This window comes from Kogia breviceps, chromosome 20, assembly GCF_026419965.1.
Source record: "Kogia breviceps isolate mKogBre1 chromosome 20, mKogBre1 haplotype 1, whole genome shotgun sequence".
Classification (NCBI taxonomy): Eukaryota; Metazoa; Chordata; class Mammalia; order Artiodactyla; family Physeteridae; genus Kogia; species Kogia breviceps.
The window spans coordinates 8,575,997-8,600,902 of NC_081329.1; the positions used below are offsets into that span (position 1 = coordinate 8,575,997).

General features: G+C 40.8%; 1 protein-coding gene across 4 annotated transcripts in view; it reads left to right on the top strand.

Annotated features, from left to right (window-relative positions):
- Nucleotides 1-24,906, top strand: part of CSMD1 (CUB and Sushi multiple domains 1) — a 1,661,506-nt gene that overhangs the window by 1,268,257 nt on the left and 368,343 nt on the right. For all 4 annotated transcript variants that reach the window (XM_067022449.1, XM_067022447.1, XM_067022448.1 and 1 more), the window contains exon 11: nucleotides 14,104-14,207. In XM_067022449.1, the coding sequence (XP_066878550.1) occupies nucleotides 14,104-14,207 (104 nt within the window). The remainder of the gene's footprint in view (nucleotides 1-14,103; nucleotides 14,208-24,906) is intronic.

Below are 24,906 nucleotides of genomic sequence, written 5' to 3' on the forward strand. Positions count from 1 at the left end.
CATCTGGACATCCGCACTCCAGTCTGAGCTCCTCAGTACTACTGGTGGGAGTGCTTTGGGTTCTGAGAAGTCTTTATCTTTTCTTGAACAAATGCCCTAAATTGTTCTTCACTAATGGTTGTTACTGGCCTGTGTTGTAGGTGCACACCTCAGGGGGGACGATTGATGTACCTGCTTTCCATGGAGGGGGAAGGGTTGGAGGGAAGACAGCCTGTAGAGGTTCACAGATGAGTTTTCTTCTCTCTTTGCTCCAGATATAATACTGATTTTATTTGTTTCTAATATTAGTAGAAGATACTTACAACATCATAAAACTGGCAGAAATTTTTTTATAAAAGCTAAGCTGGAAATACAGTAAAACCTACTAAATAAGTGAATGAATAGATTAATAAATATAAAATTTTCTCAAACATCACACGATATATTTGTGTCTCATTTCACTGATCGGAGTCCCTTCAGGCTTCGTTTTAACTTTAATAGTACTTTTTAAAAAGTTCTTAGTAATTATAGAATAAGGAAAGAAATGTCCCTTTTACTTCGAAGGAAAAAGAGATTGTATAGGTTTGCTAATCTTTCCAAGATTTTGCAAACAGATTTCATGATGCTTTTTGACTGAGTTTGCCTCTAAACAACTTTGATCGTCATTTTTAACTGTGTAAATTCTGTTTATTCAATTTCTGTTCTGTTTCATGATAATATAATTATCATTCATGAAACGTTAATCGCCTGCCAAGTTCTGTGGGCACTTAGCATATATCATGTTTTTGAACAATCCTTACAGTATCCTAAGATGAAAGTATTTGTTATTAACCCTATATTATAGGTAAGCAAACTTATCTAAATTAGTTAAGTGAAAATGTTAACACACATCACAATGGTGTTGCCAAATTGGTATCAAATATTTAATTGCTTGTTTATGTTTATTTTAGCTTTATATTTGTTATAAAATACTTAAGAAATTAACAGGTCATGAAACATAATAAGCAATCATATATCAAAGTAAGTAAATCGCAGCCAAACATTATCAATAGTGTTGAATTTCCTTGGATACTCCTTCATTGCCATAGTCTCCTTCCTCTTACCCTCGAGACATCATCCATTTGCAGTTTATTTGGTCCAGGGTCTTACTGCACGTGTGTTTTCCTGAGCAATAGATTAGTATGGTTCTGCATGTTTTGCTGTATAAAATCTTCAAGAACTGGGCAGCAATGAGTGTAAAGGATTCATAGGTACTTCGATGCTTCAGCAGGTAGAAAATAGATGTAACTATATGTTAGGATGAAGGAAAACAAGAGCAAAATCACAAAGAGGGTGATAAGTATGAGGGTTTATACAGCTCATTGTAAAGGAGCACACTGTTCTGAATCACAGCTAGCCTGGTAACCAGCTGGACGCGTGGTAATGCCAGCGCACCCCTGTCACAGGGCTCCCACGGCGCCATCACCAACCTGGCAGGGCACCTGGGTTGAATGGCACTGAGTTATCACCCTGGGGTGACAGCTTCACCTCGTGCAGCCCTGTCTGCTCCATCAGCACCAATAACAGCGATGCAGACCTTCTATCTCATCACGTGGGGGCTTGCACAGTCACTACCGAACACCCAGTTAGTCTCATGAAGCTGACCCCTTTCGTCTTTGCTTTTTCCTCCTCCCACTCTCCCTCCCCGCTTCTTGCCTTTCCTCTCTTTCCCCCCCTCTCCTTCCTCCCTGTCTTCCTTTCATTTCTTCCTGCCCCACACCTCCTGGCCTCTGAGTAATCACCCTCTCCTGTAAAACCCAGATCCTCCTTGTTTACACCTGTATTGTAACGACAAATAGCACAGCACACATGAAAGAGCTGGCACAGGACCAGACCAAGAGTGTCACTCACGGAGCTATCTTTGTTGTTGTTGTTATTATTCCTTGGTCTTGTAGATTTCTCCTTTTTGAGTCACAGGGATGGCTTTTCTGATTGCACGTATCGGGGGGCCTGGCAGTGGGGTTAAATTCCTCCTTCTTCACGGGATCAACCAACACCTACTTTTTTTCTTTCATCTTTAACTATCTGACACCTGCTGAGTACTTATCCAGAAAAGGCCCAATTGTGCAGGCTTTTAAAGTCATTTTAAATGCTCCATTTTACAGAGTTTTAAGTCACACAGACAGGCTCAACTACAAACCTTCCATCCCTGACACATTTGATTAATTTTTCTTCACATGGAACAATTGTTTTGGAACAGAAGCCCGTGTAATGGGGTCTCTATAACCATGGTGGCAATTAGAGCCCCCTGGCCCTGTGTGGTCAGTGCAGAGATGACTCAGTGCCATGTGGGAGAGGATGTACATGCCGGTTTAAGGCAGTCTCCCCAAACTTCATTATGCACTAGAATCACAGAGGGAGCACTTAAAATGCACCTTTCCTGCCCTCCGTCCCTGAGAACTTCTGGTGTAGTGGGTTCTTGGCAATGTCTAAGAATCTGCATTTTCAATAATAATTACTAATTAATAATCACGCAGAAGTTATTGATGTAGGTGGTCTATGGACTGTGTTTTGAGAAACATGCTACAAGATAATTTAAACTTGATGGATCCAGTAGAGAGATAGTGCAGATTTTCAAGAAAAGAGCAGTGTGTTCAAATTTGTTTAAAGACAAAATTATAACGGATTGTTAAGGATGCATACGATGGGTAAATTGCGTGAAAGGAGAGTGAACAATGAGCAGACTGTTGACAAAGCCCAACCGAAGGCACATGTTTGAATTAGAAGAAATAACTGGCACTCACTGAATGCGCAGTGTGTGTCATGTGCTATTTTAGGTGTCCTATGCATAGTCATTCCTTTGTTCCTTACAGTCATCCTGTGAGTGATGTTATGCTGCCTGTCACACAGATGAGGAAAGGGAAACATATAGAATTGAATTTACTTATGCAAATCATCCAGCTAGTAGATTGCAAAGCCAACATTCAAAGCCAGATGGGGTTCAAGACCTCCAGTGACCACCAGTGTGCCTCTAGCTACATCATTTGCTATATGCCTAGAGTACATATTCTGTCAGAGTCCCAACTCAGTCGCCACCCATCTGTGACCACAGAAATAAACTTTATGGTCCTCGATTAGTGTCCTTTGGTATGGGTAGCTATAGGCCAAACAATGGGTAAGCATTTTGCAGAATATTTTCTGAAATAAATGTGTACAGATCCAGGACGTTTGAGTAGGTTTTTCCCTGCATGTTTGGTACCTAGAACAAACTGTTGCCCAAGTTTTGCTCCAGCATAAAATGTCAGAAGGAATCCTTGTGTATCATGACTAAAAGGAGGCTTTATTCTACTAATTTAAAAAGTGACACAACAAGGACAATTCTTCTGTATTTTTTTTCAGTAAAACGAAGAAGTTGAACCACTGATGAAATCTTATGAGTTTAATGAATAAAAACTAATTCATGAATAAGTACTTTACTAGTTAGCTGTTCTTAGGTCTGGAGTAGGTGAGGGTAAGTATGCCCATAAAATAACTCACTGTTACCCATCCTCTAAAATCCTCTAGCATGCAGAAGTGTTAGAAGATATTTGTGAGTAAAATTTTTATCCCTTATTCAGGAGGGCATCAACTTGGTTTTGCTTTGTACAACTTCAGTGCTATTTTGGTTTATGCTAATGTGAGGCCATCAATCTTTGACTAGCATAAGAGACTAAAGTTAAACACTGTATATATATGATAGTCCCAGGTTCTTTAGGTTAAATGGTACACAAGGGAAAGATGGGTGTATTGATTCAGCAAATATTTGTGCAGGGCTTCCCTGGTGGCGCAGTGGTTGGGAGTCCGCCTGCCGATGCAGGGGACACGGGTTCGTGCCCCGGTCCGGGAAGATCCCACATGCCGCAGAGCGGCTGGGCCCGTGAGCCATGGCCGCTGAGCCTGCGCGTCCGGAGCCTGTGCTTCGCAACGGGAGAGGCCACAGCAGTGAGAGGCCCGCATATCACACACAAAAAAAAAAAAAAAAAAAAAAAAAAAAAAAAAAAAATATTTGTGCAGCACTTAATACGTAGCACATACGGTACTGGACCCAGTACTGGACTGGAAAAAAAGAAAACAAAAATGACTCCTGTTTTCTTAGATATTACATTCTAGTGGGAAAGACAGAAAATGGGAAGACACATGACAGATAGATAGATAGATAGATAGATACATACATACATAAATACATATGTAGGTATATCGATAGATACAAAGATAGATGCATAGATACATAGATGGATACATAGATAGGTACATTGGCAGATGATGATTGATTGATAGAAAAATCTCAGATAATGTTAAGAGACTTTGGGGGGAATAAAACTAGGTAATAAGCATCACTGCTAGTGGATAGAGTAAGGATGATATTCACAGGGTCAAAGAAGACCCTCGAGAAAAAGGTACTCAAATTGGGACCCAGTCGGAGGGGCAGCCATGCCCAGAACTCAAGAGAGAACTTTCTAGTGAGAGGCAAGCTAAGTACAGTCCAGGAGCTTAGAAGAGAACAAATTCTGTCTTGTACGTCAAGGCAAATATTTGAGGTCAAATAATAGATTACTCCTAAAAATCATAGTTTGAAGCATTAATTAATATTCATCATTAGCTATTTCTACTTGATCTGTTTTTTTCTTGATGGAAATTTGGATATTTCTAGAGATTTCCTGCTAAAATGGGAGAGACTTATAGACAGAACTGAAGATGAATAAAAAATGAGTGAATGAACCATGTAAAATGTCTCTGTAACCGCCACTTTGTAGGGCGTGATCTGGAGCAGGTCTGTAGGTCTTTCATTCCCCTGTCCCATACACTGAGAGTGTCAGTATTTTCCTGTCCTGCGCCTTCTCCTCTCTATACAGGTGTAGACCCCTCCATCTCCTGTACACCTCTAGACCCCGAGCTCTCCTAAGCTCCCTCCTCCTTCAGGAGGCAGAGGTGGGTGGCAGCTGTACTGGAGGCATGTGAATGGCCTCACCAAAGCAGCTGTTGCTGCTTTGACAGATAAGCTATCACATTAGAACCAGGTCCACTGATGTCCAGATGGCAGCATCTCCCGGCAGGCTTACGATGGGGTTCCGTGGCTGCCTCATTTCCACCTTTTGTATCATTACACATCACCCAGCCGTGACCCTAGGGCCTGAATGCATTATCATTGCTTCACTGCAGGCTGTTACACAAGTCAAGACAGTACATGTGTCAAGAAAGGTGATGGGGACCTCCAGGTTGCATGATTCTTTAGTCTGTTTATTCCTTCTTGTGGGACCATGGACATTTATAAATCTGCCCATGAGAAAGACAAAAATTGAAATAAAACCATCCTCCAGTGCTGGGCTTCATATGCAATGTCGATATCGGTTTACAGCAGTGATCAACCTCTACACCTGTTTCAAATCAGATTGCTAAAATATTATATTCAAACAAACACTGAAATTGGAAAGAGTAGATTTTAAAAATAAATTATAATGGCTGTGTCACTAACGAGGCACTTTGGGAGGCCACCTCGGAGATCCAGGGCTCAATCCCAGAAGTAAATATGTTGCCTGATTCTTTGTTTAACTATATTACTTAATATGTAGAAGTAAATATACATATTTTTATTTTTATCAACTCAACCCTTTCCTTTCTAGTCTATATAACTTTCTTTAGATCATTCTTTTCATATTTAAACAAAATGCCTTTTAGGTGACTCTTTAAAGTGAATCCTGTTGTTTGAAGTATCTTTTAGCCAAGTTGGAGATAAAGAGTGTGTTAGTAAAATACCAGAGACATTTAAAAATCTGCAAAATATTTTCTCTTCCTTCCCACATAAAGTAACCTCTTCACTGAATAAACATGCTAAAAAGGACATATTTTTTCTTTATATCTGGGTCTCATGATCTTGGTGATCCATCATCTCTAAGGTTTTATTGTACCATAGAAAAACAAAACTAACTCTGATTTGCATTTCTTTAAATTCTTCTGTGTTTGTGTGTGGAACTCGTATGGATTTCTTAGAGTTAAACCGTTCTATGTGACGATGTATTCCTGTTTTTCTGTGATTTTGCTTTATTTTGTGTAAGTGGGGCCATAATCAACCATTTTAAGGTCTTTTCTCAAAACATTCATCAGCTGTAAAAACAAATGTGCCTTACATTATTTTTCTAATTATTAATTCTGCACCCTTCATTCCAATTATTTTTCACAGACTTCAGTGTCTTCTGCTTTTATCTATAGATCTATAATTTTCTCTTGCAATCCTTTCATCTTTTAGTCCTTCAGATTTCCAGCTAAGTTGCTCCACATATCCTAGGTTGATAGATTTCAGTGTTCTGTAAATGTTAATTCTGCATTTTACCACATCTAATAGCGCTCTGATTTATTCTTTAGCGGTTATTGTATTGTGACTCTCAAATTCCCAGTCCCTCATTTTTAATAAATATGCTACTTTCTTTCATCCATCCGAGAATGTATTTCAATAATTTTCCAAACAATGCTTCTGATTCTTTGGTTGCTTCATTTCAGGGATTAATGAAATTCTTTTGGAGATCTCACTGGTTTATTCTCTTATTTTACAGGGTAAACCATTTTTAATGTTCCTCCATCACCGCCTTTGAGTTTGCTTAATTTCCCAGTGAGCTAGTTAGTCTTTGTTGTACTGTAAATGTTCTATGTCCCTGACAGTTTTATTGGCATTTTGATGATTTTTGCTTCAGGGATTTTCTTTATAATGTTAGTCTCTGTCATCTTTACCCAACACCCCACTTGCTTCTTTCCTTAGATTTTTGTGGATCTTACTTTAATCCTTGAGAATCCATAGTATCATATCTAAGTATTTTGCCAAGACAAGCTTCTTATGAGAAGCACCATTCTACTGATATAAAGAAGGAGGTGTGTAGATGGAAAAATTTATCTGGAAATTAAAGGATAAAGAAAAAAATGTTTTTAAATAAAGGATTCCTTTCTGGATAAAATTGGAGTTAGGATTTGATGTGTCAGAAAGAATAGAGACAGGATTTTCCTTGGTTTTAAAGACTTGAGAGGTTTGAAATAACAGAATCCCTCAAGTTGGTGACAGAATGTGGCCTGCCTGGCCTGGTAGCAGTGAAGAGTTTGCTATGAAAGGTAGCGATAACGGTGGTGCTGAACACACCCCCGCTAACCCAGTGCCTGCTGGACCCTTGCAAGATGCACACACTTGACCTGCATCCTCCCATTAATCCTCAACCCCCGTTGGGAAATGATGTCACTGGTTTTACAGATGAGGAGGCCGTGGGAGGGGGATGCAAGTCCTTCAGGCCCCCGCGGGGTGGGCAGCAGGGCTTGGATCCCCTCTCACTTCGGTGGGCTTGGACTTGCTCTCTCTGTGCTGCTTTCCAGCAACAGTGTGGGCCTGGCGGAGGGGGCAGGAGAAGCAGAGCTGGGTCCTTTCCGTGCCTTGCACGTGGCACGCACCTGCATTCTTAGGAGTCTTGATCTCAGAGACAAAGGGTGCATGTAAGGGCAGCACAGAGAGAATTAACTTAATTTATGTTCCAGTTACTGTTGAGAGAAGGGACTTGGCAGAAGCCTTCAGGATGGACATCAGCAAAGTTCTAGAAAACCATGTGGGAGAGTCCAGGATCCAGACACCAAGTTCCTTTTTTCTTGTGATGTGGTAACATGACCAGACGGCTGCCAATGGATAAATTACATGTTGTTCTGCCTGTTGGAGTGTTTTCTATTTTCTTCCACTGATTACCTGTTTAATTTGACTCTTGGTAGCGTAGGTTAATAACATTGCAGCTACATTTGAAATAATATGTGTCCCCTTTTTGTTAATGGTGCATTGAACTCTAGTTTTAAAAGACATTTAGAGTTTATATGGGGGGCTAAATATAAGTCAAGGCTACCCTAGAAATAATAATATATTTTTCCTAAATTGTTTCTTTCAGAGTACTATTCTCTCTGGGTTGGAACCAAATCTTGGTAATTTCATATTATGTATAATTGGCCGTTTGTATATATAATTTAGAGATATGAAACATTATATGTATTTTTCTGTGGGAAACACCGATGTGCATTACCCAGGCTCTGTGGTGCATGCATTTGGACAGAACATCTCTTTATAATTAATTATACTTTTTCAGTTGTTTCATGGTTGGTCCTTAGAACCTCAGGCTAAAACACTTAAAATTTATCAGAAATCATTTCATAATTTTTGGTTCATAAGAAAGTGTGAATTTGCCTTTCAGATGTGAGGTATAGAGTTGTTATGTCCTTTTGGAGGAAATTCACAGTTTGAGAAGTTTTTGTTCTGAAAAATAATGTGAAATTGAATGGATCTGGTTATTAAGGCTTCTTTTTATCAGTTTCTGTCCCCTTGTGTTCCAAGTCCTATTCCCTATCCTGTTGATTTCAACCCTACCGTCATTCATTAAGGCGTTTATGAGTTAGCGTTTTCCAAGATGTAGGGGCCTTTTACTTATTTATTTTGTGCTGTCAGTTCTACATCTTGGAAAATTGTAAAAGCTTCCTCTTATTCTGTATCTCTTCCTACCATCACAATTTTGGGCAGAAACATGTCATCCAAAAAAACTCCAAATGTAGTTTAAAGATGACGTTGAAACAAAAGGCACATAAGAAATAAAACTTTTGATGAGGAAGCCCAGTGATCCATATCGGGTGTCTATGTGAGAGAGAGAGAGAGAGAGAGAGAGAGAGAGAGAGAGAGAGAGAGAGAGAGTGTGTGTGTGTGTGTGTGTGTGTGTGTGTGTGTGTGTATGAATTGATACATCTGGATTCCTCTGGCTTAACTGAGTCAGGTGAGATGGGCTCCTTATTTGAATGGGCCTATAGTGACTGGCTTTTTTTCCCCTAATGAATTGTGACTATGTAGTGTACTTCCATTTTGTTTTTCAGAGCAATGTTTTCATATTTGTTTTAAATTAATACTTAAAAATTCAGTATTGTATCAATTCTACCACTCTGTCATTGTATATATCTCTTTTCTCTATTTAGAAAATTGAGTGTCTCAAAACAAAAATTAAAAAAAATTATTTTGACAATATAACATTCTTTTTTAATTATTATTAATTTATTAACTTTTGGCTGCATTGGGTCTCCGCTGCTGCATGCGGGCTTTTAGTTGCAGGAACCTGGGGCTACTCTTTGTTGCGGTGCGCGGGCTTCTCATTGTGGTGGCTTCTCTTGTAGCGGAGCAAGGGCTCTAGGTGCCCAGGCTTCAGTAGTTGTGGCATGCGGGCTCAGTAGTTGTGGCGTGTGGCTCTAGAGCACAGGCTCAGTAGTTGTGGCACACGGGCTTAGCTGCTCCGTGGCATGTGGGATCTTCCCGGACCAGGGCTCGAACCCATGTCCCCTGCATTGGCAGGCAGATTCTTAACCACTGCGCCACCAGGGAAGTCCCAATATAACATTCTTAATTGCTAAGGCTCTTGCAGTTTTTACGTAATCACAATTAAATAGCTAAATTCTGTTTTCTTTTTCATACTTACCCCCTGCAAAATTGCCCAATTTCCCAAGTTATTTTTCTCTCATTTAAGATTATTGTGTGCTTTTTCCCCTTAACCTTTCTGTCTGAAAAATTAGCATCTTTGCACCATTAAAAAAAATAAACAAAAAACTGAGAAGCAGTTCTACTAATTTGTATTACACTTACTTCAAGCACAATCAATTTTTTTGGCTACTTTCTATTATACAAGGATAATAGTCAACAGAATTTGGTTAGATGCTGAAGAACAATAGTTGAATATCCACTAAAAATGTCTGTAAAGTGAACAAACCAATTTTGCACAAATTAGGGAGTGACATTAGATGAGACATCAGATTAGGCTGCTGTTTTTCCAGGAATCTAGTGACCGGCATCACTCGTCGAGGCACTCCTGGGGCCGGTTCAGGACCCCCGGCAGCTGGGCTCAGGCCGCTGTTTGGATTTTTTAGCCCCTAGATGCCACCTCCTCTGGAAGATGTTCCTTCTCTTCCACATCTGAGGCTCCTTCCCCGGGCACCCCCCGCACCCTGAGAACGGCCTGTCCTGCACCTTCCGCTCGCTGGCCTGAGGGGTCTTTCACTGGACCACCTGTCATCACACAGCAGAGTCTTCCTACAGATGCTTAATTACCAGAGAGCAACGTGGTGTGTCGGAAATGACTGCCACGTTGCTATAGCACTCAAGCGTGTTAGACTGGGGCCGGAGAGAGCAGACAGGACTACAGTAGCTGAAGCTTTCCAAGAAATACTTTAAAATGAGTAGTTTGTCAGAAAGAAAGAAGTTTGAAAATACAATTAAGTTTTATAACCTCTACTCTTCCCTTCTTCATTTATATTTGAACGTGTGGGAAACAATCTAAAAACTACATCGAGACTCAGGATTTCCCAGTTTGAGATCTAAACCTCTCACTAATAACTGCAGGATAAGGCCCTCATCTTCCCTGGCTTTCATTTTCCTCCTGTGAAAACAGAGGTGTCAGAATATCAAGTAATTTTAAGTCTGCTTAGATTCTGTATTCCACATTTGGTCACACTAAACTGTTGACCCTCCTCATCCTCTAGTAAGAAAATATAAGCAAATGTAATTTAACCCCATTACTTCCCTGCCACCATATGTACCTTATGTATAAAAGAATATTATTCAGCCATAAAAGGGGATGAATCTCGCCACAGCACGGATGGAACTGGAGGGCATTATACTAAGTGTAATAAGTCAGAGACAGAGACAGACAAATACCGTCTCATCTCTCTTACATGTGGAATCTAAAAAACAGAACAAACAAGCTGTAGATACAGACACTAGATTGGTGGTTGCCAGAAGCAGGGGGAAGGGAAAGGAGAAATGGTTCAAACTTTTGGGGTCTTTTTACTTTAAGTAGGGAAAAAGAACATATTACAAAATACCAAGAATGTATTTAAAAAATTACATCAGAGTCTAGACTGAACAGCATCTTTTTCTCACAGTTCTGAGATTCTGTTTGGAATTTGAAAAAGTAAAGGATTTCATCAGTTGTCATTAAGAAACCTTAATCTGTATGTTAAATTCTATAATTGTTTTGTGTTTATCAAACTACCCCCTGTGAGTCTTAAGCTTTTAGAATTCTAGAACTTTGTCCTTCTTTGATTTTTCTTCCTATTTGATTTGTTGTCATTAAGGAATATTTGTCTGGAAAAGTTAAAAATTCTATAATTACTTTGTGTTTATCATGATACCCCTTGTAACTCTAAGTTTTTTGAAGGCTAGAACTTGGTCCATCTTCTCTTTGGACCTGGGCAGAGCAGGTATTCAGTGCCTCCTGAAAGATGAGTCAGTTGTCCTCAGCAGATGGAGGGCGTAGCTCCTGCCCTCACGGCACGTACCACGAAGGAGGTGAGGCAGAGGGTACGCGCAAACCAGCAAGAAATTTCAAAAAGTGCAACATCATGAAGGGAATAGGCTGGATGTTGACAAAGAGACTGACGTCTTGGACAGAATGGGCAGGGGAGACAACACCGAGAACAGGCTTCATGCAGAGACTTGTAGGATGTGGAGCAGCATCTACAAGGCCAGCTGCGGGGACCAGCCAAGGCACAGAAGAGCACCTGTGTGTGTGCGTGTGCACGTGCATGCGTGTGTGTGTGCATGTGTGTGCGTGCGCGCATGTGGAGCTAAAGGGACCATTGAGACCAAATGCCACTGAATCATTCACACTTTAAAACATAAGGCAGAACTATTCACAATGCCCACGACATGGATGCAACCTACGTGTGCATCACTGGATGAATGGATAAAGAAGATGTGATGTATATATATGTAATGGAATATCATTCAGCCTTAATAACGAAGGAGATCCTACCATTTGCAACAACATGGATGCACCAGGAAGACATTATATTAAGTGAGACAAGACAGACACAGAAAGGAAAAAACTGCACGATGTCACTTATGTGTGGAATCTAAAAATGTCAAATACACAGAAGTGGAGAGTTGAATAGTGGTGACCAGGGATGAGAAGGTGGGGAAATGGAGAGGTGTTGGTCAAAGGGCACAAAGTTACAATTATGAAGGATGGATGAATCTGAAGCTCTAATGGGCAGCATGGTGACTAGAGTTAATAATACTGTATTGATTACTAGAAATTAGCTAAGAGAATGGACTTAAGGTGTTTTCACTATATACACAAAGGGTCAAAGGGTGACTGTGTGAGGAGACAGGCTAATTAGCTTGACTGTAGTCATCATTTCACTATGTGTACGTACATCAAATCATCATGCTGTGCTCCTTATATACAGTTTCTTTAAACAATGAATTCTCCGATCAACATCACTTGTCCCTGAGAAATGACAGCAACTTTCATTCCACATGTGTATTTCTGTTTTACTACCAGGTATATTTATAGAATGCTGTATTTTCTGACAAACTAAAGGTTCTTTACACAAGATTGGGTCTACCTTTTCTCTTTTTATGGGGCATTAATAATGCCAAGATCGTCCTTTGACTATCAGCAGAGACTGATTGTTGAATCTGAACCCTGACAAAAACCTCTCCAGCACCGTTTACTTTGACTTGAAAGAATTACAAAATGGTTATTTTTACACCCACAATGAAAACACATTTATGAAGTGAGACCCCCTATCTGTGACTCATTACAAATCTGCTAACCGTGACCCTCAGGCCTGAATGGATTATCATTGCTTCACTGCAGGCTGTTACTCAAGTCAAGACAGAGTAAATGTCAAAAAAGGTGATGGGAACCTCCAGGTTGCATGATTCTTTAGTCCTTTTATTCTTTCTTGTACCACCATGGACGTTTATAAATCGGCCCAAGGGAAACACAGAAATTGAAATAAAACCATCCTCGGGTGTTGGGCTTCATATGCAATGTTGATACTGGTCTGCAACAGTCACGAACCTCTACACCTGTTTCAAATTAGATTCCTAAAATAATGTGTTCAGACAAACGCTGAAATTTGAAAGAGTAGATTCTTAAAATAAATCATAACAGCTATACTACTAATTTTAGTAAGAATTTCCAATAGCAGAATTAATGCATCCCATATTAGCACTGCTTGGGAAAGCACCTGGTTAGAGCCTGCTCAGTATTGCACACATCAAATTGGATATTAGTCAGAAGCCCGCCTTCCCCCTGGTACCACTTAAGTCTTTCTTTCAGGTTTAATGAACAGGCATTTTATGTTTTTTACAGGATTCCAGAGTTTCAGATTTACTCTGAAGCAGATCCCATTAAAATGTGTTTCCAATATTACAGTTTCTGTACTTCCTGTTCTCTCTCTCTCCCCCTCTGTCATTTATCTACCTATCTCATCTATCCATCATATCTGTCTATCTATCCATCTGTCTCTTTCATCTGTGATAGCCTCTCCCTCTCTCCATGTTACAGATATCTTCTATCTATCATCTATATATATATTTCTCCTTGTCACCTAGGGTTCCAGCCTAACTTTGTGACACCTCAGACTCTCTTCCCCCTTTATCACAATATTGGTTAACAAAGGAAACATTTCTTTTATGAGAAGAAAGAAGTTCATAGTATTCTAATATATCTATGTGTCAGACACAAACTGGTCTTGTCTAAATGGTGTTGACCACCTAGACAAAGTGTTCTTTATTAAAAAAAAAAAAAAAAAAAAAGAGACAAGGCTTTGCAAAGTTAAATGTGGAGGACAACTTTCTAGCCTCAGAAGGTCTTTTTCATATGTTAATATTGGTACATACATGAAATCTGCAGACATCACACTAAAAATATCTGTTCCTTGGTGTTCTAGGTATCCTCAAAATATATCTCACTAACTGCAGTCCCCATTTATTTTGCTTATACTGATTTACCTTTTGGTCATTCCGAACACTATGTGACAATAAATATTTGATAGATATTTGATTTAAAGTGTCAATACAATATGGGTTAGTTTCATTTTTAGAGCTGATGATAAATATCTCTGGAGTAATAGCAATTTTGAATTCCATAAAATTCTATAATGGAGGGCTCTCAAAGATATACAGTCATTATTTTTAAAAGCAACTTTAAATCATTTGAAATAACAATGAAATTAGGGAGCAAAATTGATACTACAACTGGATATTTGCATTATGTGAGGTCCCAGAAAGTTCCTGTCATGCTAAGTAATTCTCTCTTGTGTTTGATTTAGGTGATCAAGCTTGCCTTTGAGGAGTTTGAGCTGGAAAGAGGCTACGACACCCTAACTGTGGGCGATGCTGGGAAAGTGGGTGATACCAGAACCGTCTTGTATGTGTAAGTGTATCTTCCCTTCTTTCTTCTTTCCCAGAACAGGAAATTATCTGTGCAAACACAGATGTGTGCTTGAGATCCTAGTGCAGACTTTCCATCCCACTCAGAAGTTTAATAAATGCCACATATGGCTAAATTAGTAGTTTCTAAATCTGATTTCAGATGAGGACTAATTCAGGATTGCATTCTATCTGTGGCAGTGTTTTTTTATTTTCAATCATTGAAAAATATGGCAAAAGATTAAATTATATGGAAAAGCAGAAAGTGGAGGTGGTGAGTTTCTCAACTCACCTGCTCCCTGTCTGCCCCTCTCTTTCTACTTATTATATCGTCAGTGTTCGGGGAAGTACAAGTATCTTCTAGAATAAGGCCATATGTCTTCTGAAAGCCTTGCCCTCTGTAAAGCTGCATACTAGAAGTAGCAGAGAGCGTGGGGAGGACAGTGTGGTAGCACCCTTTATATCTGTGGACTTCCGTACCCAGAGTCCTGGCAAATACAGTAGCGGCCCCAGCGTGAACGTCAGCGCACAGATCCCTACACCGGTCCGCCGGCAGCTGGACTCACGGGCGAGTCTGCGCCGCTTCGCCCTGGGCCGCGTCAGCCCCTTCCAGATGCAGGGCCGTGAGGATAGTCCGGACAGTTTTTTCTTTCTTTCTTTAAATATTTATTTTCTTATTTATTTTGGCTTCTCCGGGTCTTAGTCACGGCATGCGGGATCTTCGTCGCGGCGTGCAGGATCCTTAGTTGCGGCATGCGGACTTCTTAGTTGAGGCTGAGGAGTAAATATACCCCCGGGTCGTGGTTTTAATATTGATAGGACAGTTTTTAGGAGACTTGTTCTAGCGATATTAAAACCACGACCCAGGGGTATCTTCACTCCTCAGTGTTTTCAGTGCAGAAGGAAATGTCTTTGCAGCCTCTTCCTCTTCGTTCGCACCTTGCACAGACAGCTTCCTGTAGGGGCTCCGGAAACTACTTTCACTAATGGAAGTCATTCTGTAGGATTTTCACCTTTTTTCTCTGCTTATACATGGCTGAGATTTTCTCTTTATTTGTGAGAAAGCTTGCCCTGGACAACTTCAAAGTATTATTCTGCTAGGGAAAAACAACAACAGCAACAAGAGGTGTGGCCGTTATACCCACTCATTCTCTTACTTAGCAGTTACTTATGAGGTAGTTCGCATTGTAAAAAGTTCTGCAGTGAACATCTGTCTGTGCCTTTAAAATTAATGGACCCGCGCTCTGATGGCATTGGGGACATTCTCTTTTCCTTTATTGTATCTTGGACGTAGTTCCCTATCAGTATACATCTTTATCTCACGTTTTATAGCTACTGCTACTAATAATTAAAATCATGTTACTGGCCCATGACTTATGATAATAATTATAATAGTAGCAGTAGTAATCTCATAGCATTTATTGAGTACCTCTTATATACCATGCACTGTGCTAGATGCCTAATACGTGTTATCTTGTTTGGTCTTCACCTTAATCCTGTGAGTTAGGGGTTAATACTGTCTTCATCATATAAATGATGAAACTGAGGCTTAGATAGATTTACCCCAATTCACAAACCTAGTGTCTGTTCTAGCAGGAGTTCAGACTCCATGATCCTCCTCCAGTGTCTGTATTCCTTATCATTACATGTGGTTGTGCCACGTTTTTTAGCTGATTCTCGTTGATAGCCTTTGACTTTTCTCCATCCCCCCCATAATCTTGCATTTCTAAGCAGCTACGCAGTAGACTACTTTGTACAAATTGTCATGCTTCTTTCATATGCGTTCAGGAAAATTTCCGCAGAGGAATTTCAGGAGTAAGGAGCATCTTCGTCTACATCATTAGGCTTTTCCAGTAAAATCCCTCCAAAAGTTTATATCACTTTTCCCTTCCACCACAGCATGTAAAGGTCCCTGTTTCCCCACACTCTTACCAAATGGTTATTCTTTTTTTGTCCAGTTACTAGCTTTAAATTGCATTTATTTATAAAACTACGGATTCCCGCAGGGTGGGGACAGATACCTGTATTGTTTGCAATCCTCCGTGTCGGTTGTGCGCGCACAGCCTGTCGCTGGCCGGGAGCAGCACTTGCAGACGCTGACACAGGGGACAGCAGTGAGGCCGGGGTGCCAGACGCGGGGTTTCTGCCTCCAGCTTTGCTCTTAACCCTCTGTGAGCCTCTCTGTACCTCTGTTTTTATGGCTATGAAATATGTGTAGCAAGCTTTTCTGCCTGTGGTAGGAGCAAGATGAAATAATGCATGTGAATGCACTGGAGAGCCAAGAAATACAAACCACACAGGAAATAGCTTTCTTATTACCATAACATCTAATTTAAGGAGGGATATCATTAAAACAAATGAGAGAAATTTTCAAATAAATGCAAAATGTAAAACATAAATGTAGAAAAGCAGTGCCATATAAAATCCCTTAGGTCACTATTAAAGATCTGAAGCCATACACCCATTTTTAAATGCTATTTGTCGTTAAGGGAGTGATAGCAAACTATGTATTACCTTGACATAAGTGTTATTAGAACCTCCTCGCAGTAGCTCAAATGTATAAAGGAAAAACTAAACAGTCTACTGAATCAAAGTGAGATGTCCTTTGGGAAACATAATGTAACAGAGATCAGTTGGGCATTTAATCATCTTCAGTAGAGAAAAGCAAAGCCACCGATATATTTCCTTCGTATACGAAATTACAGAAAAAGAAAAAACGAGAGAATCACAGTTGGTGTCTTTGGATAAACAGGCAATTTTAGAGAATACGGCAACAAATATTTTTGAGTACTTATGTGTCAGATGTGAGCCTCAGCATGGAGTTTAAAATCTAATTGGAGAAATGGCAGATGAGCTGAGATGGTTATATACCAGACAGTATATAGAATCATTGACTATCATGATACATATTTCAAATAAAATTTGAGTTAAGAAACTTCTTTATGTGTAGCTGATATTTACTACCTCAAGCCCAATATTTTATAGGTTCCCCTTTTTAGGGGGCCTGTGGAATTTTGTTCAGATCTTAATTTTCAGGAGAAATTCAGAAAGTGAGATAGCCTAACTGGCTCATCCTAAAATGCTTTTAAAAATTCTAATTTCTGTTAATGGCTTTTTATTTTCTTAACTTTCTTGGCGCAAAAAGAGAACAACTGAATGTTAGGGGAACTCTTTCAATAGCCGAGTCTTCCCAAGAGATGGATGAATTTATTCAGGTTACTTTTACAGAATGACAGACTTAAAACAAAATTAAATAACCCACTTAGCAAATCTCTATTGAGATCTCTCCAAGAATATATGTTGGTAATTTTCTCAAGTTTAATTTGCAGAAAAACTACATCCAGAGACATTGCTCTTCACGACTTTCCTCTGGCCTTTGCAGTTACTAGCAGTGGGTGACCAGGACATGGCATTAATTTCAGGGTGTCCTGGGGATTGCAGGCACCGGTGGCAGGTTGTAAGGGATGAATAGTCAGTACAGGGAAATCGGTGAGTGAGTGGTATTGCCTATGCCTGACTGCACTTGCCTATTAACCAATAAGGATACTAGTTGTTTCCTGTGGCTGGTTGATCCACTGTTCTTAAATTGCTCCTTGGGCTTAGAAGTGGCTCCAGCCCTCATATGGTAGCCCTCCACCTACCTTTGCTGTCGTCTGCGGGTGCTGAGCAAAGGGGCATCATTCTTTTTCATTAAAAGACTACACAACAGCCATAACAAAGCAGACACTGAAAACTGATGTGTGTGTCTATGTATTCTTTGGACATTATCAGAGGAGTTGATCACAGTACATCTCAGTGCTTTGGAGAAAGCTTGAGCAATTTATGTTAGGAATAAGCACATAAAGGTAGCTACCTAGACGTTCTCTAGGCAAAAACCCATTTTTCAAAATTAGAAAGCAAGTGCACTCCTTAGATTCTTAGAATTCTGGAACCACATGATCAAAACTCTTTTTCCTTGTATAATCATTCTCATAATGACATTGCCTGTGAGCACAGACACATATGAGAGTGCAGATCAGACTCAAATCCTAAAAGCTCTATTCTTGAAGTGAAGTTCATCTATTGCTAGGTTTCCCTCCTTTGTCTCTTTATGGGGAAACGTTCTTCCTTGATTCTTTGAAGAAAGATTTATTGAAATTCAGACATTGCAGGACTCAGAGGTGGGTAACAGTGGGCTTTGAGGGGATGGTCCACAAGTGGAGAAGGCAGAGGCTTCCTGACCTGCATTATCACGCTGGGGAGGGTTAGCAGAGGCTGCTCCTCTCTGGACGCTCCGTGGTGCCTAAGTTCTCTATTCCAGCAGCCCTATCAGAGGAGAGATAGCCAGACCACTGGACACACGCATTTTAGGTTTGGGATTCTGTCTGTTCTGGGGTGTCTGGGAAAGCAAACTGACCTGGGGCCTTGGGGGCCCATGGAAGTGGTCTCTGCGGAACCTTCCCGCAGAGGAGAAGAAGCCATAGGTCCCAAGGAAGCACAGCCCAACGGCAGCACCTGCGGGAGATGCGGGGAGACTAGTTCCAGCTAATTTGGAGTCCAGACAGCCTGAGTCATTTTCCAGCTGTTCTGCCACTTACATCCCCAGTGGTGACTCAATGTGGCAGTTTTCTCTAAGGAGCCAGGAAATGCATGCCGTGCTTGCTACACAGTTAACCTGGAGAGCTAAGGATCTCTCTTCCACGATTCATCAGTCAAAAGCATTTAAAGTGTGTATTTTGTGTTTTTGATATTGAATTAACCTCAGAGGCGCGCAGTCATTCTCTTTTGGGGGGCTTAGTGCATTTAAAACAGTAAGGGGTATGCAAGACCTCCAGGGCAGCAAGACCAGCTCCCCATCTCATGCCAACTTTGCAAGCCGGAAGCGTGGTTGTAAGTGTAGAGTGAGACGGCTAGTGAGGCATTGTTTGAAAGGGTAGGACAGCGTGTGATGCAAAGAGAAGGTGGTATTGTATTTTACTGTAGCGATGATCTCCGCCTCAATATAATGAAGTGCGCGGCGCTCAGCATTGGCTTTGGAAATGGAACAGACGAGAAAGGAAGAAGGAAGAGGCGTTGAGCTGCCGTTCACGGAATCTGTCTGGACCCGCATCGTCTCCTGACAGACCTGTGACAAAGGTGCTGCTTCCACCCGCTAGAGGAGGACAAGGAGAACCTGACTTATGGCCGTGGGGACAGCAGGCTGCCTAACTGGTTTCTGGGCTTTTTTCAAGAGTTTGTTCCTTGTCTTTAGTTTTCAGAAGTTTAATTAGGTGGATTTGTTTAATTAACATGGATTTGTTTGAGTTGATCCTGTTTGAGGTTCACTTGGTTTCTTAGAACTGTAGGTTACGTGTTTCCCCAAATTTGAGGAGTTTTCAGCAATTGTTTCTTTAGCCCCCTTTCAGCCTCACTCTCTTTCTCTCCTTCTGGGATTCGAATGATAAGATGTTGGGCCTTTTGTTTTTGACCCACAGGTCCCTGAGGTTTTGTTCACTTTTTTTTCCCATTGTATTTTCTCTCTTCTGTTCAGTGTGGGCGAATTCTATAGACCTGTTCTCTTCTGTAACTTCTCTTTCTTTGCTGGGATCATGTTTGTTTGTTTGTTTTTTTAATTTGATTGCAGAGAATTTGTAAATGATTGGAACATTTACACAATGGCTGCTTTAAAATCCTTGTCAGGTAATGTCAACATCTGATTCATTTTAAGTATTGTCAGTTGGTTGTCTTTTCTCCTTGAAGTTGTGATTTTCTTGGTTCTTGGTATGATAATTGGACCCAGGCTGTTTTGTCTGTCATGTTAGGATGTACTGGGAATTATATAAACCTCTTGTTTTAGCAGGCAGTCGCCCTGGCTAGACTTAACACGCAGTTCTCGGCCAACTTGTGTCGGCTGGGGTTCCGGTGACAGGCTCGCTGGCAGAGCATGTACGTCATCGTCTGGGTCTCTGCTTGGTTGATTGGTGCCCGTGGGGCTCACACTCGTCCTTGCTGGTGGGGAGGGGTTGGTGGGACCCCAATCACTGCTCCCCTCCTGCATCTCCCCCTCGTCCCTCACCCCTCCCTCTGCTCCTGTCTCTGGGACGGAAGGGGCGTCCCTGTCTCAGATGGGCAGAGACGGAGTCTTCCTGGATTGGGTCACTGGTGTGGCTGGTCTCTCTCACAGCTTCTGCTGCCTCCGTTTCTCTACTCAGAACAGGGAGGCTCGGGCCCCGGGAAAGGTGAAGGCTTGCCCTGGACACCTGTGGTTACCAAGGTCCCTTCACCCGTCCCCCGTGCTGGTGGTGCCGGTCTTCCTTATGGCGTTTGAGGGATACCCCTTGCGCGCCCGTGAGGATGGAGCTTACCTGGAGCCTCTGTTGCCCGGTCAGGGTTCGGGAAACACCAGGTCTGGTGGTCCTCTGTTTTGGGGGGCCGGGCACACAGACAGCCTGCACTGCGTTGGTTCTCTGACCCTGGAGTCTCAAACCAGCTTGCCTTCCGAGTCCTCTTCTGGTTGTGTCTTGTGCCATTTTGAGGGTTCATACCTGAGCTTGTCAAGGAAGAGAATGGAAAAGAATGTGTCCATGTCCATATACTTTTAAATCGTCTGGGCTGCACTCAGTAACAGAAGTCTGTAAAATAACTTCATTATGGGCCTTAGTAAACTTTTTTTTCTTTGAGGTGAAAGATAGAAGTTTGGATTAGATATTTTGTCTACAGCTCCACATAGAAAGGCGTAACAATTCTGATGCTGTTTAGTGGATTTAACCTGGTGAGGGCAGACCAGTGATGTAACTAACGTCGTCTTCTACGCCACCTGGCTAGAATGGATTCCAGCACGGTGAGTGAAAGCTGTCACATTTGAATGAAATGTGTGCAGGAGCCACACTCCCTGAAAAGCTTGCTCTAATTTCACGGTGGTGCCGGTGGGGAAATTCTATCAGCTTCAGTGTATGTACTGTTGATCTCCAGGTTTAACTTTATATATAATAATATGATCATTTATTCTATAGAACCACTGCCTTGACTGAGTTTTCAAAGTCAACTTGAGGTAAAAGAGTTCTGTTCCTCTCCACCTGTTCAACTCACTGTTCCGGTACATGTCGTGTAAATAGACGTGTTGCCTGCGAGTCCCCTGCCCGAGGAGCCAGCTGGATGCTGGTGGGTCGAGAACCTTTAACTCTGATCAGGGCTGCCTTCAGGCGGATTTGCTCTCCGGGTCTGGTCAATATCGCACATACAGATGTGCAAAACCTCAGGTTACAAGCATATCCTTCCAAGACCAGAATTTAAATCCCTTCTGCCTCTGTATGTTTAATGACGAAGTCCACTTACGACTCTGGCTCTGCCACCTTTTACCAAGGTTTGCATCAGGGCATCTCTGACTCTTCCTAAAGGCATCTGACTCCATCCCTGGGGGGCGTGGTTCTCGTCGGGTGCTGCACAGATCACACACTGTGTCTTAACCTCTCCTTATTAGTCTCCGACACACACCGCATTAACCCAATCAAGGCAAACAGCCAGCTAACATTTATATTTTAAATAACTCTGCATTTCCTATACTTGCTCAGAATTTATGAAAGTTATTGGTATTAGAAAAATGCAAAGACTTCAGAATAGGTCAATTTTAGGTCAGCTTTTAACTTGTGAGTAACATTTACTTTCTAACTGCCCAGTTTACAACTGAAAGGCGTGCTTTACAGGTTCCCGCACCCCTTTCCTGCCAGGCGCCGGCAGGGCTGCAGGCCTGATGTGTCCCAGGTGTTCCTTTCCATCAAAGTCATACTTTGTGGCAGACTCAGAGTTTTGTTTCGTTTTTTTTTAAATCTCCAGGTTTGAACAAAGTATTTCTTTAATGAATATGTAGTAAAATAGACTTTTTGGAGTACAGATCTATGAGTATTAATACATGTATAGATTTGTATAACGACCAGCAAAATCAGGATACAGAAGTTTGTCACCCCTCAAAACTATGCTTTCTCTTTGTAGCGATACCCTCTCCCACCTTAAACCGTGACGCACTGATCTGTTATCCATCATTATAGTTTGTCTTTCTGAGAATATCACATAAATAGAATTATACACTGTGTGTTCTTTAAGACTGCAAGGGGGAATGTACAATGGTACAGCCATTCTGGAAAACAGTTTGGCAGTTTCATACGAAGTTAAGTATTTATTTGTCATGTAATCTGGCAACCCCATTCCTAAGCATTTACCCTAGAGAAATAAAATTTGCCCTACATGAACAGAGTTATAACTCTATTCATAATTGCCAAAAAACTGGGAACAACGTAAATGTCCTTGGACAGGTGAATAGATAGACACACCTTGGTATCTTCATACAAGGAAGTTCTGTTCATCAGTACCAAGGAACAAAGTACTGACACACACAGCAATGTGGGAATTGCATGGTGCTCTGCTGAGTGAAAGCACTCAGTTTGATTTCACTATCCCTTTCCAGCAGATGTATTTCATGTATGTGAGGATAGAACTGTTGAATCATTTAACAAGGGCCAAAAAGAAGACCTGTCCAGAAATGAGATGGCTTTCGTGTAAAATGTAATATTAGCAGCAACCAAAGCATCGTGAAGTTACTGCCTCACATGGGAGCAGTTAAACTCGAAAGAACACTGACCATTTTCACGTGAAAAGACTTTAGCTGTTGTCTCCATGCAGTATGCCCTGGTTGTAGGGAAGGAACAAACGCATAGTCAAAAGTCATTTCCTTCCTTTGGGGTTAATGATTCAATACGCTGGAACATACGGTCAAAGATACTGCTGATTTCAGTTCAACACTGATCCTGATTGCAAGGAGGCATATCACACCACTGGGGTTAAGACAGCTCGAGCATGGTTGAACTCTATCAAAAAGATAAGAGAATTTTAGGTCTGAATGACTCCTTGAAGGTAATTTAATACAGTTATTTCCCAGATGAAGAAACTGACAGAGATGTAAAATAATTTAGCTAAAGCCACAGGGTAAATGAAAGGCAGAACTTCAACAGAACCTCAAATACCAAGTCCTTGGTATGCTAAGATCAAACAAAAATTTAAATCATCCGTTGGAGATATCCCTATGAAATTTAAACATGTAGATATTTAATGAATTTTAATGGGGGTTCATTTACGTTGTCATGTATGCATTTGTTCAGAGAAATGGTGCGCTTTATACGCAAGAGCCCGGGGATTAGAGGCCAAGCGGCCTCAGCTTTGCGCTCAGGAAGCTTTATTGTTGGGAAGGGGAGGGAGGCGGTAGATGCCTGTGAACGTTTGTCCTCCGTGAGGTGTATGCAGGCGTCGCCAATGACCCAGAGAAACAAGACACCTGCACCGCCTGAGGGGGTTAAGAACTGCCAAGTGAGAATCCTCAGAGACTGTAAGACCGCCTTATCCAGCGAGCATAGGCACTCCAGGCAGTGATTTCAGGATGTGCCAAAAACCTGGAGGCAGAGAAGTGCCGATATTTTTGGAGGACGCTTAAAAACGCCAGCACGGTTGCAGCAACAGGTTGGGAAATGGGAGGGGAGGGCAGTGGGGAGCCGGCGCCTCCAATATGATGGCTCTGTTTCCCAAAGGCAATCTTATCATCGTTTTCTAGCAAGTCACATTTCTTAGCGATTCATTGGAATAATTTTATTTTTCAGTTTAATTAAAAACACTATGTACTAGAAAGTCATTTTGGGAGAAAATAAAACTGCTTTAAAGAAAGCAATTATAGCTTATGTGTTATGATGGCTGTTAAAGTATTTTACCAAAACTAGCATTTATTTTATTTTTCAGTTATGGAAGCAAAACATCCTGTTTCCAACAGATAAACAGTTGCACAGGGTAACAGATATTTATTTCATTATTTTAAACAATTTTTTTCCATTGGTGCTAGCAAACTAAAATACTTCGGGAAAAAAGAAAGAGGAACAAAAGGGGAAATATTTTCTTTTGTTTTAAATAATTCTAAAATAATTTTGTAAAATTTAAAAAAATTAACAAAAAAATACTTTTTGAATGTTCAAGTAATTTTTTAAACAAGTTAAATAATTAATTGTACCAAGCTGTCTTACAGTCATTTTCATAAATACAGCAGTCAGTTAAGTATCAGGCTTAAATTCTAAAACTTGAGTAATGCAAGTCATCTTTATTTTTATTCTTTTCTTAATTATAAAAAAACAATTGGCCACTCTGTGCAGCATGCAGGATCTTAGTTCGCAGGCCAGTGTTCAAACCCGTACCCCCTGCAGTGGAAGCGTGGCAATTTAATCACTGGACCACCAGGGACGTCCCACAGATCATCTTAATTTGACTTCGATTGAAGGAACTTTGTAGTGTAGCCAAGTACCTGCTTATTTAGTTTTATGTGAATCAATAGACTAACATAAAACTGCATTAAAATAAAGTCCAGTACAGAAATAAAATAAATTCAAATATTTACACTCAGAGGTATTTCTGAAATAGTTAACTTGACAGTATAAATCTTTTCAGTGTGTGAAAAATTTCTACATGATAAGTTTTTAACAACTTAAAATTAAATCAAAGGTAAGGGGGAAGTGATACAAGAATCAGGAGGATAAATTAGGAGCCTACTTCAGTGATGTTGCTATGAGACACTCAAACTGAGAAAGTGGAGACAGAAAGAAATGGTGAAAGGAATGTGGAAGAGGTAAAATTATATGGCTTGTTGATGAATGATGAAATGTATAAATGCATATATTTATAGTCTGTGGACTGTGACATAAGAAGGGCTAAGCACT